This window comes from Salvelinus sp. IW2-2015, linkage group LG33 (assembly GCF_002910315.2).
Source record: "Salvelinus sp. IW2-2015 linkage group LG33, ASM291031v2, whole genome shotgun sequence".
Taxonomy (NCBI): domain Eukaryota; kingdom Metazoa; phylum Chordata; class Actinopteri; order Salmoniformes; family Salmonidae; genus Salvelinus; species Salvelinus sp. IW2-2015.
In genome coordinates, this window is record NC_036872.1 from 14,129,937 (window position 1) to 14,148,981 (window position 19,045).

Consider the following 19,045-nt stretch of genomic DNA (forward strand, 5'->3'; position numbering starts at 1 on the left):
ACCACATTTTTACCAGCATGTCACATATGCAACCGGAGGGAAAAAAATGATAGACCACCTTTACTCCACACACAGAGATGCATACAAAGCTTTCCCCCACCCTCCATTTGGAAAATCTGACCATAATTCTATCCTCCTGATTCCTGCTTACAAGCAAAAACTAAAGCAGGAAGTATCAGTGACTCACTCAATACGGAAGTGGTCAGATGACGCGGATACTACGCTCCAGGACTGTTTTGCTAGCACAGACTGGAATATGTTCGAGGATTCATCCAATGGCATTGAGGAGTACACCACCTCAGTCATCGGCTTCATCAATAAGTGCATCGACGACGTTGTCCCCACAGTGACCGTACGTACATATCCCAACCAGAAGCCATGGATTATAGGCAACAATCGCATCGAGCTAAAGGCTAGAGCTGCCGCTTTCAAGGAGCGGGACACTAATCCGGACGCTTGTAAGAAATCCTGCTATGCCCTCAGACGAACCATCAAACAAGCAAAGTGTCAATAAATAAATCCTACTACACTGGCTCTGACGCTTGTCGGATGTGGCAGGGATTGAAAACTATTATGGACTACAATGGGAAACCCAGATGGGAGCTGCCCATTGATGCGAGCCTACCAGACGAGCTAAATGCCTTTTGTGCTCACTTCGAGGCAAGCAACACTGAAGCATGCATAAGAAAACCAGCTGTTCTGGATAACGGTGTGATAACGCTCTCGTAGCTGATGTGAGCAAGATCTTTAAACAGGTCAACATTCACAAAGCCCGGGGCCAGACGGATTACCAGAACGTGTACTCAAAGCACGGACCAACTGGCAAGTGTCTTCACTGACATTTTCAACCTCTCCCTGACCAAGTCTGTAATACCTACATGTTTCAAGCAGACCACCATTGTCCCTGTGACCAAGGAAGAGAAGGTAACCTGCCTAAATGTTTTACCGCCCCGTAGCACCCATGTCGATAGCCATGAAGTGCTTTGAAAGGCTGGTCATGGCTCACATCAACAGCATCCTCCCGGACACCCTAGACCCACTCCAATTCGCATACCGCCCCAACAGATCCACAGATGACGCAATCTCTATCGCACTCCACACTGCTCTTTCCTAACTGGACAAAAGGTACATGTGAGAATGCTGTTCATTGACTACAGCTCAGCGTTCAACACCATAGTGCCCATAAAGCTCATCACTAAGCTAAGGAACCTGGGACTAAACACCTCCCTCTGCAACTGGATCCTGGACTTCCTGATGGGCCACACCCAGGTGGTAAGTGTAGGCAACAACAAGTCTGCCACGCTGATACTCAACACTGGGGACCCTCAGGAGTGTGTACTTAGTCCCCTCCTGTACTCCCTTTCACCCATGACTGCGTGGCCAAACACGACTCGAAGATCATCATTAAGTTTGCTGACGACACAACAGTGGTAGGCCTGATCACCGACAACGATGAGACAGCCTATAGGGAGGAGGTCAGAGAACTGGCAGTGTGGTGCCAGGACAACAACCACACCCACAACGTGAGAAAAACAAAGGAGCTGATCGTGGACTACAGGAAAAGACGGGCCGAACATGCCCCCATTATTATCGACAGGGCTGTAGGGGTGCGGGTCGAGAGTTTCAAGTTCCTTGGTGTCCTCATCACCAATGAACTATCATGGTCCAAACACACCAAGACAGTTGTGAAGAGGGCACAACAAAACCTATTCCCCCTCAGGAAACTGAAAAGATTTGGTAAAAGTCAAAGACTTTTACAGCTGCACCATCGAGAGCATCCTGACCGGTTGCATCACCGACTGGTATGGCAACTGCTCGGCATCTGACCGTAAGGCGCTACAGAGGGTAGTGCGTATGGCCCAGTACATCACTGGGGCCAAGCTTCCTGCCATCCAGGACCTATATAATAGGCGGTGTCAGAGGAAAGCCCATAAAATTGTCAGAGACTCCAGTCACCCAAGTCATAGACTGTTCTCTCTGCTACCGCACGGCAAGCTGTACCGGAGCGCCAAGTCTAGGACCAAAAGGCTCCTTAACAGCTTCTACCCCCAAGCCATAAGACTGCTGACAATTAATCAAGTGACCACCGGACTATTTACATTGACACCCCTCCTTCCCCTCCATTTGTTTTGCACACTGCTGCTACTCGCTGTTTATTATCTATGCAGTCACTTCACCCCTACCTACATGTACAAATTACCTCAACTAACCTGTACCCCCGCACATTGACTCAGTACTGGTACCCCCTGTATATAGCCTTGTTATTGTTGTTTTATTGTGCTACTTTTTATTATTTTTTGGTTTATTTGCATGAATGGCACGACAATGGGCCTCAGGATCTCGTCACGGTATCTCTGTGCATTCAAATTTACATCGATAAAATTGTGTTTGTCGTCTGTAGCTTATGCCTTCCCATACCATAACCCCACTGCCACCATGAGGCACTCTGTTCACAACATTGATATCAGCAAACTACTTGCCCACACAAAGCACTACAAAGAGACGTGATCGTATACAAATGTAAGCAAGGTTTGAAATTATTATGTTTTAGTCAAATATTATACCTGTTTGGGCTTCTTGCAGTCAATTTTCAGTTTACAAATTATTTGTAATTATGTTCCAGCCCCCGACCAAAAATCGTCCCGCGGCTGAATCTAGTTGATGATCCCTGTACTACCGTGTTACTAATACACCGGATCTGTTGTTACCATGGCACCATGACCAGGATGGTGAAATATGGGGGAGCTGACAGGACTATGCTGCTGCTGACACAATTACCCTGCTCAGACTTTAATAAAGTGACTAGATGTCTCTCTCTCCTCTTGCTGGCTAAAAGCGTTGGGAAAACAGAAGTGTCCATCACAAATCATTAAGCTACCCCTGAGCAATGGAGGCACGCCACGGGAAGTCATTAGGGAGTGGACTTGGACAGGCAGTAAAAAGCGGAGTGAACAATGACGGGAAAGGTCTTCCACATAGTGGGTGAGCAGTTCTCCCTCTCTCCTAGTTTGGAGGGTGATAAGTATCCACCAGCTCCCAAAGACATCAAAATTCCCAAAATAGTCAGTCACTTTTGGCCTGAATCTATCCTCCGGCTCACAACAGACCAGTAATAGCATATTTACTTTTTTTCCTGATTAAGGTTACAGCCAAAAAGTGATGTGTGAGGTATGCAACTTCTGAACATGAGTCTCAGCTATTGTCTTACGTTAGGTTTTGGCACCCAAGTCAAAAAACCAAAATCAAATACTGTACGGTAATTTGTCATAAAATATTTGGTGTCACTGGAGTTGAGGTCCAAACTATTCCCGTCACATGACCAATGTTAATTTCTGTGAAAACCATTGCTTTATCACAACTTTATTTTGTCACCATAACAACAAGGGGTAAGGCAGTGTAAGTGAGTGTAAATAGAAACACCTTGAATCAAGATGAAAGAGCACTGAAATGCATCTCCAGCACTTCAAAATACAGGAGACTCTCCCCTCTCTTGTGGTGTCTGCTAAAATCATGTCACAGGACCCCAGTCAGATCCTTGCAGCATAAACATTTATTTCCATGGGAAAATGGAGGCAAACAAAGCCCGTTGCCATGGTTTCACAAAGCCGCATGGTTTTAATTTGTGCTCTTAAGAGAGACGGAAGGAAAAAAATACCTTTGATGGTGATTCACTTTAATAGCAAGTGAATATTTTCAACTGAGCAGCTCACATGGCAGGGGAAGCACATTCTCTACAAGTGAAATGGACTGGGGCTACTTATGTTAGCTGATGGAAAAATATGACATCTTATTTTTGGTTAAAAATTATTGGATAAAATTACTATTGGATGCTATCTTTTGGAGGTAATTTTGCCCTTCTCCAACTATTGAGTGTTTATGGAAAATTGTTTGACTTGAAGTGGATGACTTAAGATCACTCTATGGATGGACTATAGAGCTCTCTATTGCATTTCTGCATTTACAGTAGGGCTAACAATTGCCATACACGTTTTCTAAGTTAACTTTCATTATGGGTTTCAAATGCCATGGGAGAGGTCTAAAGAAGCTGGCAAAACTTTCTCCACTAAATCCCTGCCACAAAGCAGAAAGGCAAAGTGCACAAAGTGCACAAAGCCTACAGTTCAAATGTTGATAATCACTTTTCTTTCGGGAAGCATCATGCTTTGTTAAGGAAAATGAAGAGGTTGGGACTAATGGAAACAAAAAGAAATGTCCTTTGTCTTTGTGTTGGTGAGTACTGAGCTTTTCACATACTGTGAGGGAAAACATGGGGGGGGGGGTATTTTTGAGTGCCTTTGGAATGATATAGATCCGGGATGGGAACTTTGATGGGGGTGGGGGCCACAAAAAGAGTGACTAACAAAATCAATGGGGGACCCCAGTTGGTCATTCGACCATGATTACTAGGTTAGATAGCAGGCTAGACTAACTTGCCAATCAAAAAAAAGTTAGCTGACATGAACTAATTGAGTGACTGTCCCCTACTGAGTCCCCTCCCCCCCAAAAAAGAAACAATATACAAAAGGGGATACTCCTTAGCCAAAGTCACACCCTTCTTCCGAAGGTAACAATCCCGCAACCAGCAACTGTGATGCACATTTCTGAAGAACCATTGCCAAACAGTTTTCCAGCACAATTTTTCAAGTCCTTCACTCATAACAGAGATGGTTACTTATGGCCAGTAAAATGGTAATCCATCGTCATAGCTTGGTAATTCAATACACTTCTGGGCGGTGTGTGTTGGTATGTACCCTTACCAGGATGTGTGTGAGGACGATCTTGATGAGCGGAGCCCCAGACAGGTTGACGGACAGGGCAGGTGATGGCTCCACCTTCAGTGAGATGAGGAAACTGGCCACCTGGATCTTATGGTCTTTGAAATCAGCCGCCTCGTTGATCCTGAGAGAGATGATTTGTCACTAACACCAACGAGAGGTGTTTTATGTACACAGTAGTGTCACAGAGGGCTCAGAACAGTAGCAGGAGAGTGGGACTCTGAAACATCTGTCATGTCATCAATCACAGTGAAAACACAGCATTACGTCAGGAGCTTTTCGAGGTCAACAGGTAAGTGACGGTAGGTTGTAGAGGCAACAACCCCGTATCATTATACAGACGGACATTCTCACCCACTGGGGAGTGAAACACAACCATTAGGAACTAACCTAATCATCAAATGTGAAGTAAATAAGTTATGCCTTCTAAAATGGTGGCATACTGACACCAATTGGAATTTCCTGAATAAACTGCTTTTCTACTTTGTAAACATGGGTGTTTATTATTGTCATCCAGTTTTACTGAGAAACTTGTTTAGAAGAAAGTATATTGTAGCAGAAGCTGATTGATCCCAAGTGCCGTATCACTTACACATAGTACTTTTAGGCTGCGTTTACACAGTCGGCATAATTGTAATATGTTGCCATTCATTGGTCTGACCAATTAGATCAGATCTTTTGCCAATAATTGGTCAAAATATCAGAATTGGGCTGCCTGTGTAAACGGTGTAAACGCAACCTTAGATTCTGGATTTCTGCAGAGGCAGTCAAAGCTATTTGCTGTACTGAGGGCCACAACAGTAAGTCCAACTCCTTGAGCATAATAAGCTCTATTTCTAGACGCAATTATGCTATTGATGATGTCTGCCAGTAACTACATGTTTTAAATCAAACAAGATTGTTTACGCTTAGACCACCATTACTTTAATCAAATTCATGTAAAATATTTATTTCACAGAATTATCGTAATATGCTTCCCCTATTATTGGGAAAAGAAGTGTGTGGCCAAGTTCCTGTATGAAGTTAACGGCAGGGTGTATCAGCCAGTGGCGGTTAAGTGGTGAGATGAGAGATAGCCTGGTTGGAGGCTGATAAGGAATGGCCCCAGGCATGATCTGTTACGGACAACAGGAAACAGGGCGCCACTCCGCCAGGGGACCACAGCGGACACACAGGAAGTGATCCTGGCTGATGCTCAGAGCACTTATCGCTATAACATCCCTTAGATCCTCTGAGATCACTTCTTCTCAATGACTGTAATTCTTAATTGCAAGGCGTGCAAAGTAAACTATTTACTTTATTGCATCCTTTTCTGATTGGTCCCCAAACAGATGCTTTGACAACCTCAAGCCTCTTCTGAATGCTTGTAAATGAGAATATTATATTCCTTTTTGCAGGCTCTAAACTTACTTTAAACAGTGCTGTCTACTGTACTGTGTTTGGTCAGGATAACTTTATATCACACATTTAAGTGATTCATAATTCCTACACAGAGAGCATTCCTGTTTGGTATGATCATGGCTCTTTATGTGTCTTCCCATCCCCCTTACCTGGTCCTGAGGGGGCTGATCCCTGTGTAGTAGTTGTGCATGTTGTGGTAGAAAAGACCCACGATTGTGGTTTGGGCTGAGGTGGAAAAAGGTAGGGAGAGGGAGGGAGGGAGGAGGTAAGGGGGAGGGAGGGAGGGAAAGAGTGGTCAAAGGTGAAACACAGACTCATAGCAGGGTTGAGAATGTGATGAGGCATTGCTAAAATGCTCACAGTGAGGGGAACTTAATTAAGCAGCCTCGCTGCCTCAAGTTGGCACTCCCTGACTAATTGGAGAGCTGTATGCTCACACACGGGTGAGACGGAGGGGGACCACGGACCACGTGTGTGTTGGGAAATGATGCAAGTCACAGTGCCATGACTGAAACAGTACAGCAGGAGGCCTGTGCCCAACTCTTATACACTCTCACCACCACGTAGGCAATCTACAACATGGTAACTACTAGAGAGGGATCGGAAACGCTTGACGGTCAAAGTACCGTTTTCATGAAATAAAATCTACCTCAATGAGTAAGAAAACAAACACTACATTGTGTATGAAATAATCTGAATTCATATCACAAGTCAAGGTTTTGAATCTAATGAACTTTGAATGTAATGACTGTAATGCCCCCTACCAGACCTTTGTAGGGATCAGTTGGTGGCCAGTTTGCCTATAAAGCTTTCCTAAGGAAGAAAGAAAATAATAGAAAAAGGCATAATCTGCATCTTTTTATGAATACTTAGAAGTATCTCAGTCCAAGAGAATTTTTAAAAATCGGTAACACTTTCTCTGCACTTAATTGACTTATAAAAGCGACACTTGGTGCCTTTAATACAGTATGCCATGTGTCAGGACACACAACGCTACATTAACTCAATCTAGGAGTGTAAGTTGCCAGCAGTAACATTTATATTCAATTTCTGATAATGAGGTTTTAATAGATTATTAAAATGGTTTATTTAAAAGTTAGTGTAGCAACGCAGGGTGTTTGGGGGCCAGGTGGAGCCAAATGGATCTGACCCTAACACAAGTCCAACAAACACAGTTTTAATACTGCCGTAATTACTGCCAAACCAGCATTCACAGCGCCGCTAAGAATGGGCTAAGTAAATCAATTAGTTCACTGTGAGTGGAGGGGTTTCTTTTGAATGGAGAGTAAAGTGGATGAAAAGTATCCCTCTCTGTCTGTCTCCGGTGTGTCTAAAATAGTCAGTGATACATTGCCTCTCTGCATAGAAGACATACAGTACTGTGGCTGTAATCCTGTACTTTAAAGTCTCACAAGCAGTTTCACGGTGGCTCTCTCACACAATACCATTGCTATGTTAAAGGTCTTTAAACCTATCATCATAATAAACTTCTGCCCAATAGCAAGACCTTACAGAAAAAATGGACAGTATTTATTCACATTCAAGCCAATGAAACTATGTGCTGAGGAGGAGTAAGAGCCAGACACAAAAGAAAGATGAACATATGTTACATTCGAGCAGTGTAATACACACACAAAATATGAATTGCTGTGAGAGAGTGAGTATTTCAATGTATTGTATGTTTTTAGAACAAGAGTGAAATGGGATGTAGGACACTCACACTGCATGGTGAACGCCTCGCCGGGCACTGAGATGTAGTTCTTTCCTTGCATGGGGAAGCGGTAATGAGGAAGATTGTAGTTCTGTGGAATCTTCATCAGAGAGTAATCTATTGGGGTCGGGGGTTGGAAACAGAGAGAGAGGGAGCACTGTGAGTGGTTAACTAACTCCAACACCAGGCCTGGAGGGGTTCTGACAGGGAGCCAAAAGCACAGTGTTATCTGCTGGTGGTGATGATTCATGGGCGGATCAAAGATTTGACTGAGCCCCTGGGAGAGAGACGACGCAGGCTTGTCCACAGGAAAACAAAATATCATGCCAAACTAACCCCTACCAGGGGGAAATGAGTTGCATGGAAAGGACCATGGTTATCTAAGCTTGATCAGATCTCTATCTTCTGAGGGAAACATACCGTATGGAGACAGTTAGTTCAAAACTCTACTTGAACTTCCTTCTTAGTACAGTAACTCTCAACCCTAACTTGTTCTTTTTACAGTAAGATACCACAGTCTGTGGGTCATACAGTACAGTCAGGAGAGAGTTGCGTCGTCATGGTACTGACCTGCTACAAAGGACTTTCCTCCCAGTGAGATGAGAGATCGGGGGCTGGGGCTGGAATCCAGGCTGGACACCATCTGGACCATCACGTTGTCCACTGTCTCAATCAGCCCACTGACCACTGGGGTGGACTCCTGCTCCAAACGGTCACACTTATAGAGACACACTGGCAACTTATTGTATCTACTGTATTTTGAGAGTTGGTAAACTGTCACTGATAGACCATAAAACCAAGTAGTAGCATGGGTTAAGAGTCTTATCAGCTGGGACGATATTCACTGTATTACTGTAAATGCCATCTGACTTCCTTTCGATGGTGCTCTCCACGTCCAAGTCCAAAGTTGTCATGCACTAAGAACGTCTGGTTCAGCTTGCTCATATGAAAACAAGCACGCCTGTTCAGTGTGTATAGAACATTGTAACGACAAACTCGCTCGAAATGTCTCTCTGTTCAGGAATTCCTGTGATCTCACGTGTGAGGGCGCTGAACTTGAGCCTGAATGAATGTGATCATATTCACAGTTCACTATCATATAGCTAGTTTGCTGTAAACCCACACAGTGACTTCACAGAGATATCATGAACTCGATATATTTCATATTTTTTATTTCTAATGTGTTCTTGTTCTACCTTATGTTATTTTTACTACTACATTGATATTGATTAGTACATTGTTGGGTTTAGAGCTCCAAGAAAGGCATTTCACTGTACTTATGCACGTGACATTAAATACTTGAAATGTACTTACCTCATCTTCCCTGGCCACTTCAGAAGACAACACCTCCTCCACACTCTTCAGAAAAGCCTGGGCGGGACACAACAACACATCATGTCTGTGATCTGAAACAAACTATTACATCCTACTTTGGTGTGTGTGTGTTCGTGTGTGTGCCTTCGTGCGCACTTGCATGTATATATCCTTGTGTTCCTGTACCTGTGTGAAGTTGTTGGCAGTGTCGTGGGGGATGGTCTTGTTGGGCAGGCTGAATGGCAGAGACTCCAGGAAGCCTAACATGGGCACGGGGTCCTGGGAGCTGTGGATCTCCTCACTCAGCTTGGTGATGATAGAATAGGACACATCTACGACTCCCTGAGGGACAAAACACCAGGCATTACTCTCCACAGAAACTCTCCAAAGACCAGAATGGGACCAATATACACAGGAACACATTATGTGACCATTACCTTTAGTAAGAACTCTTTCTGGATAGAAGTCTGCTGTAAAAGACTGCTGGTCTTTTTCCAGCGTCATGCCCTACAGGGACCCATTTTGTGCTGTGTTGAACAGCTGTCTCTACTTTCTTCACTCTACGCCCACAACTGCCATTTAATAGACAGGAGAGGTCTATTCACTTGTGTTCTCAATATCCCCCTTTCCAATTCCTCAGTCTTAAAGGGAAACAAATGGTTCCATAAGAAATGAATTGTTTGTGTTTATTGCAGTTCAACCACCAGCCTTCTACCTCATTTCCTGCCAGGTTGCTGTGTGTCTGTTCTAGTAGTAAAACCGTGAAAAGGGTTTAAAATATCCACTTTCCCATGGTAAGAGGTCAATCTGTTTAAATCACCAAATTTCAAATCAAGTCAAATCGTACTGGTCACATACACATGTTTAGCAGATGTTATTGCGGATGTAGCAAAATGCTAATGACTAGACCCCATTGTGTTGAGAAGTTGAGAACTCACCAGTGTTTGCATCGTAGAGGAGACTTCTTTAGGAACGCTTGTTGTGGTAGGGTAAGTCAAAGTATCACCTAATTGGAGAAATACAAGAGTCCCATTAGCATTAGCTCTTCCACCTGTCATCAATAGCAAGACTAGCTAGATGCCAAATAGAACGCTTAGAGAAGTGCTGGAATTGTTCAGGCCACAGAGATTCCTGATTCCTTGGTACGTGTCTGATGATGGTGGACCTTCCCCCAGCCGGGGATAGATGAAAAGAAGTGCTGTGCTATTGTACCTGCTCTTTAGATAATCAACCGCCAGATACATCACTGAGGTACTGTACAAGCCAAAGAGATGTTAGAAGGAAGTCATGACATCATGCTGTCTGTAAATAACACATCAATTAGTGCACTTAGCAACAATAAATGACCATATATGGTTTTACATTAGGAACATCCCTTCCAACAGCCTGCTCTTCTTTAGTCCCATTCATTATCTGCAGGTATAACATATTAAAACACTTTCCATAACCATAACAACCTTCTTGTTCATGTCTGTTATGTCTGAGAAAATGAAGGCTATGCCTTCATGCAACGTGACCACCTGAGTCCTCCACAATGGGGTCTAATCATTAGACAAAAACCCAGGGAATGGGTGTCCAGACCCAAATTATTCCTATTTTCCATAAGCATGACAAGTGATTCATCCATTTTTACTATCTTATACACATTTCACCATGCTCTGAATAACATTTCTCGGACCATACAGAGGACATTGTCCATTTCTTTTGAGTTTCAGAATAATTCTAGACCACACAAGATAATCAAAGCAGCAATGAAAAAGGTCATTATGGTTTAAAAAAAACTTCAGTCACTCAGTTTAACGTCAGTTGAGTCCTCGAATCTGAAACCAAACTTTTATGGTGTGTGAGATGATTTTAAGATGAGGAGGATTTGTACGGTTTAATATCTTGTTGTGTATTCCATGCGTCAGTACTGTGCATGGAATGTCAATGGCAATGACCAAGATGGAAATAACTTTTTAACCCCAATCTCCTCACATAAGTCAAGGGGAAAGTGTGAACATAGTGAACATTTCACATCACGGAAAAAAGAGTGGAACATTCCAGACTGACGGTGACATCTGACATTACCTATGGCAGCTTTGTAGTACATGAGGATCTCCTCTGGTGACAGGGCCCTCTCCCAGATGACAAACTCATCAAAGGCCCCTGTCACGTAGTGTCCATAGGACTGCTCATTTCCTGTCCCAATGACCAGGTCAGGGTAAGGGTCCCCATAGTTCATGGACACGTTGCCAGTGGGGTCGCTGGTGTTGAACGTCCCGTTGATGTAGATGTTGAGACCGTCCGTCAGGGTCCAAGTGAACAGAATGTGGGTCCAGAAGGGCCCTGAAAGGGAAGAGAGAGGAGAAATCATAATTAGGACTTCACCTTCCCTTCACCTAAAGTATTTATCTACTCTTTGTATGTGGGTATTATAGCCTACAGTATGTCACACATATTACAATTGTGCTTTTCCACTATATCCACCCAATATGTCCCCATGTTCCACTCCAACCATTCAGTCAGCATCTCCATTCTATTCCTTCAAACGTTTCCAATAGACTTCTCCAAAGATGAAATAACATCTCCAGTTCTTCTGAGGTAAACGGACAATAAAGAGAATCCCAAAAGACAATACATTCACTGTGAACACTTGCACCAGCAGAGGCTGGTTCAGAGTGTTAAAACACAGCTATCCTATAGGGATTGGCTTAAACACAAACCAACAACTTCCCCATTCACACTTTCAATCTCTCTTTCCTTTTAGGACCCGCTATTTTAGCTAGAAATGTTTCTGTTGCAGGTTAGGCTGGGACACATTGTGACAAGGTCTACTGAACCAGTCATGTCTCCTGGTACTGGTACAGGTGTCATAAGAGCTGGTTCAGTCATAGATCTGTTATGAGCCAAAGGCTAAACAACTGCATGGTGAAATGGTGACATATCGTCATGTCAAATTATAAGAACCAGATGTTTGATATTCTGTAAGTAATAATCAAATAAATCAAAAGTACACATGAAGTCCTGACGCCTCATATATATAACCTTAATTAATTGTAACAAAAACAAGACGACGGAAGACATTTGAGAATGTGAAGAAAAAAATCCTCTAAAAAACAATGACTGGTAAATGTTTCTTTCTTATTCAAAGAACCTGCAGTGCACAGAGCGACATGATATGTTTTCCTCCAGAAATAGCAGATCTGAGATTGTAAGGGATGGAGAAATAGTTTTGCCCATGTAGAATGTTTATGTTATTTCAATGACTTAATTTAGAGTCCACTTGGACCTGTAAGTTTGAAATACAGCGCATTCGGAAAGTATTCAGACCCCTTCCCTTTTTCCACATTTTGTTACGTTACAGCCTTATTCTAAAATGGATTAAATAACACATTTTCCTCATCAATCTACACACAATACCCCATAATGACAAAGCAAAAGCAGAATTTTTTGAAATGTTTGCAAATGTATTAAAAATGAAAACCAGAAATACTTTATTTCCATAAGTATTCAGACCCTTTGCTATGAGATTTGAAATTGAGCTCAGGTGCATCCTGTTTCCATTGATCATCCTTGAGATGTTTCCACAGCTTGACTGTAGTCCACCTGTGGTAAATTCAATCGATTGGACATGATTTGGAAAGGCACACACCTGTCTATATAAGGTCCCACAGTTGACAGTGCATGTCAGAGCAAAAACAATAACAGCCATGAGGTCGAAAGAATTGTCCGTAGAGCTCCGAGACAGGATTATGTCGAGGCACAGATCTGGGGAAGGGTACCAAAAAAATTCTGCAGCATTGAAGGTCCCAAAGAACACAGTAACCTGCATCATTCTTAAATGTCAGAAGTTTGGAACCACCAAGACTCTTCCTAGAAACTACCAGAAGGACAACCACCTCTGCAGCACTCCATTAATCAGGCCTTTATGGTAGAGTGGCCAGACAGAAGCTACTCCTCAGTCAAAGGCACATGACAGCCTGCTTGGAGTTTGCCAAAAGGCACCTGAAGGACTCTCAGACCATGAGAAATAAGATTCTCTCAAAACACAGCCAAGACAAAGCAGAAGTGGCTTCGGGACAAGTCTCTGAATGTTCTTGTGTGGCCCAGCCAGAGCCCGGGCTTGAACCCAATCTAACATCTCTGGAGAGACCTGAAAACGCTCCCCATCCAACCTGACAGAGCTTGAGAAGATCTGCAGAGAAGACTGTTAGAAACTTCCCAAACACAGGTGTGCCAAGCTTGTAGGGTCATACCCAAGAAGACTTGAGTCTGTAATCGCTGCCAAAGTGCTTCAATAAAGTACTGAGTAAAGGGTCTGAATACTTATGTCAATGTGATATTTACAAAAATGTCTAAAAACCCGTTTTTGCTTTGGCATTATGGGGTATTGTGTGTAGATTGATGAGGGAAAAAAACGAATGAATCTATTTTAGAATAAGGCTGTAACGTAACAAATGGTGAAGTGTGGTGAAGTGTGATTCATCCCTCCAGAGAACGCGTTTCCGCTGCTCCAGAGTCCAATGGCGGCGAGCCTTACACCACTCCAGCCGACGCTTGGCATTGCACATGGTGATCTTAGACTTGTGTGCGGCTGTACGGCCATGGAAACCCATTTCATGAAGCTCCCAAAGAACAGTTCTTGTGCTGACGTTGCATCCAGAGGCAGTTTGGAACTCGGTAGTGAGTGTTGCAACCGAGGACAGACGATTTTACGCACTACACACTTCAGCACTCGGTGGTTCCCTTCTGTGAGCTTGTGTGGCCTACCTCTTCGCGGCAGAGCCGTTGTTGCTCCTAGACGTTTCTACTTCACAATAACAGCATTTACAGTTGACCGGGGCAGCTCTAGCATGGCAGAAATGTGAAGATCTGACTTGTTGGAAAGGTGGCATCCTATGACGGTGCCACGTTTAAAGTCACTCAGTAAGGCCATTCTACTGCCAATGTTTATCTATAAAGATTGCATGGCTGTGTGCTCGATTTTATACACCTGTCAGCAACGGGTGTGGCTGAAACAGCCGAATCCACTCAGTTGAAGGGGTGTCGACATACTTTTGTATATATAGTGTACATATGCAGTTTAGAATGCTGTTCAGCAATTTAGAATGCTGTTCAGTAATTACTGTAGTTATACAACAATATGGAAACAGGCTTGCCAGTAAAAAGTAACACATTTATAGTTTTAGATAAAGAATTAATTGAGTCCATTATTGAATCCATTATTGAATCCATAAAATCTCTCTGGGACCAACAGTATCTGCTGATGATTGTAGCTCCATCTACATACAATCAACCAAAACATTTACATTTATGGTTAAAAATGAAAACATTATTGAAAACCACAATACTTTCCTCATGCATTCATATAAGAATATGTATAAAAATCCCCCAAAATATATATATTTTTTCATTATTCCTCCGACCACCCACATCGGAGAACAGGTTTATATAAAAAAGGTTTTATTATTGTTAAGAATCATAATGAATTTGACCAACTTTTTCACCTTAATGGTTTTCCTTTTTTTAAAGGGATACTTTGGGATTTTGGCAGTGAAGACATTTATCTACTTACCCAGAGTCAGATGAATTTGTGGATACCATTTTTATGTTTCTGTGTCCAGTATGAAGGTAGTTAGAGGTAGTTTTGTGAGCCAATGCTAACAAGCGTTAGCGCAATGGAAGTCTATGGGTATCTGCTAGCATTAGCGCAATGACTGGAGGTGCTAAAGCAAGCTAACAACTGCACGCAGACATAAAAATGGAATCCATGAGTTAATCTGACTCTGTGTATGTAGATAAAGGGCCTCTTTGCCAAAATCCCAAAGTATCCCTTTAAATACCTGGTATATTGATGTTAGCCCTCCACCTCTTCGAGTTGCCTCGTGTGTAGAACTCTACGTATCCAGCGTAGGCATTGGCATAGACAGAGAAGCCATTGGAGATGACTTTCCCTCCAGAGGCTATTGCAAAACGTGACTCTGCCTCCTGGTTCTTCCAAAAGAAGGAAAATGTTATTCCTGAAAAACATGAACATAGATTTATTAAAGATTTAAAAATAGGGGAAATTGTTTCAGACCACAAATCATGCTAATTATAATACATTTAGATCTAGATTAAATGCCATAAATTCGATTTTTGTGAGTTACCCCATTAGATAGTCACTTATGATTTGTGAAAATATTACACATCCACTGTGTAGAATGTTGGGGAGATGAGATCGAGGGAGGCAGAACTCACCCTCAGGACCACACAGAGTGGGGTCACTAATGCAGGAGTTCTGGTAGTTCCCAAAGTGGAGAAAGGTGCCGCCATTATCTCCATTCAGATAGATGCCCTTGTTGACCATCCCTTCAACTATGTCTACAGGAGGATGAAATAACAACATTATTTTGCCTGATGCGAAAAAGAGGCAGATTTGTCTCTGAAGTAGACTTTTAGGCAAATCAGTATCATCGATTTATGAACGGATTCTCTGAACTGCACCAAATATTGTGTGTTTCCACTGCATAACGATCTACCATTTTATGAATGGTAGCCAGCTACGACCCAAGGATTTATCTTGGATGTTCTCCTGCCTTAAATCATGTCAGCAGACAAAATGAAATCGTCCTGGTGTATTGAGGTTCAAAAATCAAGCTCAACTTTACAGCACTCGAGAAACAGATCTGATAACCTCCATACTCAAAGCTTGTCTAATCACAAATTACACACAGCAGTCTCTGCTCTTTTTCCAGTGAAGAAAACAACTGTCTCTCCCTGACTACACACACCGTCTTACACACACACACACACAGACAAATTCAACACCTTCAGGTAACAGTGTGTGACACACTCATGGCAACTATTGGGTGAGCTGGTACACAATGTACAAAACAATGGCGACTGAAAAACCTTAACATGATAGATAGCACTACAGTAACGCCAACAGAACAGGGTGACTGACTATACACACAAATTAATTTCAGTGAGCAGTGATTTTCCTCACCTACTGTTGCAGAAATGTTAGTGTAGGCAGAGTCATTGGTATACACAGAGGAAGAGTTATGGGAGGAAGGGAGCACAGTGTGCTTGTGGATTTGGAGAGCTGGATGAAACATAGAAAACAAACAGACAAGGGAGAAAAAGGTGATTCACATACATACACATGAATAACACAAAACAACCAGAGGACATAGCAGACCAGTGAGAGTCAAACACAGACACTAGGCATTGTGAGGGATGTGGTGCGTGAGCAGGGATGAGATTAAGTGTGATGTTGGGCTCAGTAAACAGTGCTCAAGGAGGAACAGATCAATCATTCCCCCTTTTTTTAGGATCAAAGCACATTTTGTGTGGAAATATTCTAAAACTGTTCTAGACCTGATGCTTCACAATTATTGTCCCATTTAAGAATGTTATTGGTGCTTCCATAGTCAAAATAATACAGTAAGGTTTTTGGAAATCAGTTTAGCAAACAAGACAGTTCATTCAATAGTTTTAGCATTAATCTGGAAAGTCTGCATCAAATATACCTGGGGTGAAGGATAAGCTTTTTATCCCATTCTGTTTATTATAACACCACAGTGCTTTGATGTACATTAACAGGGGTGTAAGGTAGCCTTCAGACTTATTGTCTTGACTCTCTACTTTGTTCATTTGTTTTTGCAAATTTGATTGCAATCAAATTTGAGCACTGCACAGAGCTGCACCTTTTAAAGCAAGGACTTGGTGGCTGCAAGACGGACAAAAAGGTGAATTGAAAGTAGGAGTGAATAACAGCTGTAGACCATGCAGATAAAGAATATAAAAGACGGGGTATTCTGTTCCTAAGTATAGGTCTATGCACATACTTATATCACTTCCATTAACATGACCTGGTCTGTTTCCAATCTGGTCCCACAGTCCATGGATCCCGTCCACCGAATCCAGCGGCCAATAGTGTGAAGCCGTGGCCAAGACCTGCAGGCCTGGACGGAGAGTTCATGGGTAAACAAAGCTGGGACTTCTCCCTAATCATGCTATTTCAATTAGTTATGTTCCTGGCATTGCTCAGTGTGTCTTTTAGGATTAAAAAGATAAACGATACAGCTCAAGAGTTGATGTTTGGGTATCTCATTCAATAAACACATTTTGTATTGCTTAATAAACCACTATTACCATAAGTTACACTTATGGTAAACCATAACCAATAATTCATCATCCCAATATTATATATATTTAGCTAAATTACCAATAATACTCATCATATGCTGTAGGTTAATTTCAGACACAATATAAAACATCAAGCTAAGGGAATCCACATTTAACATGAAGTATAATTTGATTTACCTGGATGCTTGGATGGCTTTGGCTTTACTTCACCATTAACCTGTAAATAAATCAAATAAACTCAACATTGCAACATTGCAGTAGTCTTCCTACACATAATGGTGAAGGACATTAAAAAAATAACTGTTTAAATTACCCGAATCAAAGTGACAAAAGTAGTTACAAACAGAATTTCGAATAATAGTTCCATGGCTTGATTACAACTACAAATAGATTATATATATATATACATATATATAATGATTATTGTTGTTTAAATCCCTAATGAACGATCGATCCAGAAAGCATAAATCATTATTCCAAGATGCTGAAAAAAAAAGCTATCTTCTTCTCTGGGTATTTATTAGTCCATGTCTCCAATAAAGAAAACGTTCTCCCAAAACTTAACATTTTGTAAAACTGCAATAAAACTAAGCGGGGACATCATAATTATAAAGTGCGTGTCGTTTCAAAATTTCCCCAAAAGTTGGTAATCCATGTCTCTCAATACAGAATAAGAAATATTGCACTATTTCAGCGACGGGTTTGGGTACTTGTTGCTTGATGCGCTGTGCTGTCTGTCTATACTAGGTTTGCACTGAGTGGAGGAATTCTCCGTGCTGTTCGATTGGATGTGGGAATACAAAACGTGATGTCATTTTTTAGAGCATTGGAACCCAAGGTGGGGCCTAGTGTGCGTAAATAGTAAATATCAAGTGCGTAGCCTAATTAGAGATAATGGCGTGCGCATAGGCCTACTGTCCAAAATATATTTAAAAAACATATAAAAACCAATAGAGATTTAATCTAAAAAATTACAGAGCTGTGTCCTTTTGACTTGTCAAAACAAAACGGACAGTGATGCTGATGGACAGGAATGGATGCTGACTGTATTTTAGGCTATTTATTTGGACTGTCATCTTTATGAAGGGAATAGAAAAGGCACATATTCAGGTGCACTGATGTAAGCAGGTATGAAGCCCAATCGAATTCCTTAGATAGACCTAAATTGGATTGAGTGAATTGAAAGTCGATATTCTCAGGAAAATCAACATGTATTAGTCTAGTAACTTACTGACAGGCCTATCTACTGTACTCATACCTGAATTCAAATCCATCGCTGTAGGATGCCTTCATCTAATTGTGACTCCTGTTTCATGTTCTTTATCCTTTGGGTCTATTGTAGACTAATGGCCTGAACATAGAAATATAATTACTACAACTACAACCTAGTCTAAAATAAACTATTCTTACATGTTGGAAATTGGTGGCCGGTAGATTTGGAATCACCTGCGTCCAGGTGAATCATGGCGGGAAAAGGAAAGGAGATAACACGAGAGGAGGCCGCTCACAACCGCACACTATACAGTATGTTATTCAACATCGCCACTGTGTGGCCAATAACTTGAACAACAACTGCAGTCACAGGAGTAGTGCTGGGTGCGAGCCTCCTCTGGCAGAGAGGCGTATCCCATTCCGACAAGCTTGTAGGAGCATCATGCGAATTATGTTGTCTGCCACAACCAGATATATAGCTAGCAAACTAACGGTGCATTTTGGTTGAGGTTTGGTT

At 42.1% G+C, this 19,045-nt stretch overlaps 1 protein-coding gene across 2 annotated transcripts in view; it reads right to left on the reverse strand.

Annotated features, from left to right (window-relative positions):
- The window catches only part of LOC111957862 (adhesion G-protein coupled receptor D1), a 51,446-nt gene extending 33,364 nt beyond the window's left edge, over window positions 1-18,082 (reverse strand). The window contains exons 1-14 of one of the 2 annotated variants that reach the window (XM_023978908.2): window positions 17,630-18,082; window positions 17,494-17,533; window positions 17,016-17,132; window positions 16,172-16,270; window positions 15,424-15,546; window positions 15,027-15,203; window positions 11,272-11,529; window positions 10,140-10,207; window positions 9,388-9,543; window positions 9,202-9,258; window positions 8,458-8,587; window positions 7,897-8,004; window positions 6,326-6,401; window positions 4,758-4,899 (exon numbers count right to left, since the gene is read on the reverse strand). In XM_023978908.2, coding sequence (XP_023834676.1) covers window positions 4,758-4,899; window positions 6,326-6,401; window positions 7,897-8,004; window positions 8,458-8,587; window positions 9,202-9,258; window positions 9,388-9,543; window positions 10,140-10,207; window positions 11,272-11,529; window positions 15,027-15,203; window positions 15,424-15,546; window positions 16,172-16,270; window positions 17,016-17,132; window positions 17,494-17,533; window positions 17,630-17,683 — 1,605 coding nt within the window. In that variant the 5' untranslated portion in view covers window positions 17,684-18,082. The remainder of the gene's footprint in view (window positions 1-4,757; window positions 4,900-6,325; window positions 6,402-7,896; window positions 8,005-8,457; window positions 8,588-9,201; window positions 9,259-9,387; window positions 9,544-10,139; window positions 10,208-11,271; window positions 11,530-15,026; window positions 15,204-15,423; window positions 15,547-16,171; window positions 16,271-17,015; window positions 17,133-17,493; window positions 17,534-17,629) is intronic. The other variant, XM_070436859.1, reaches the window with a different exon arrangement.
- Window positions 18,083-19,045: the final 963 nt, after the last annotated feature.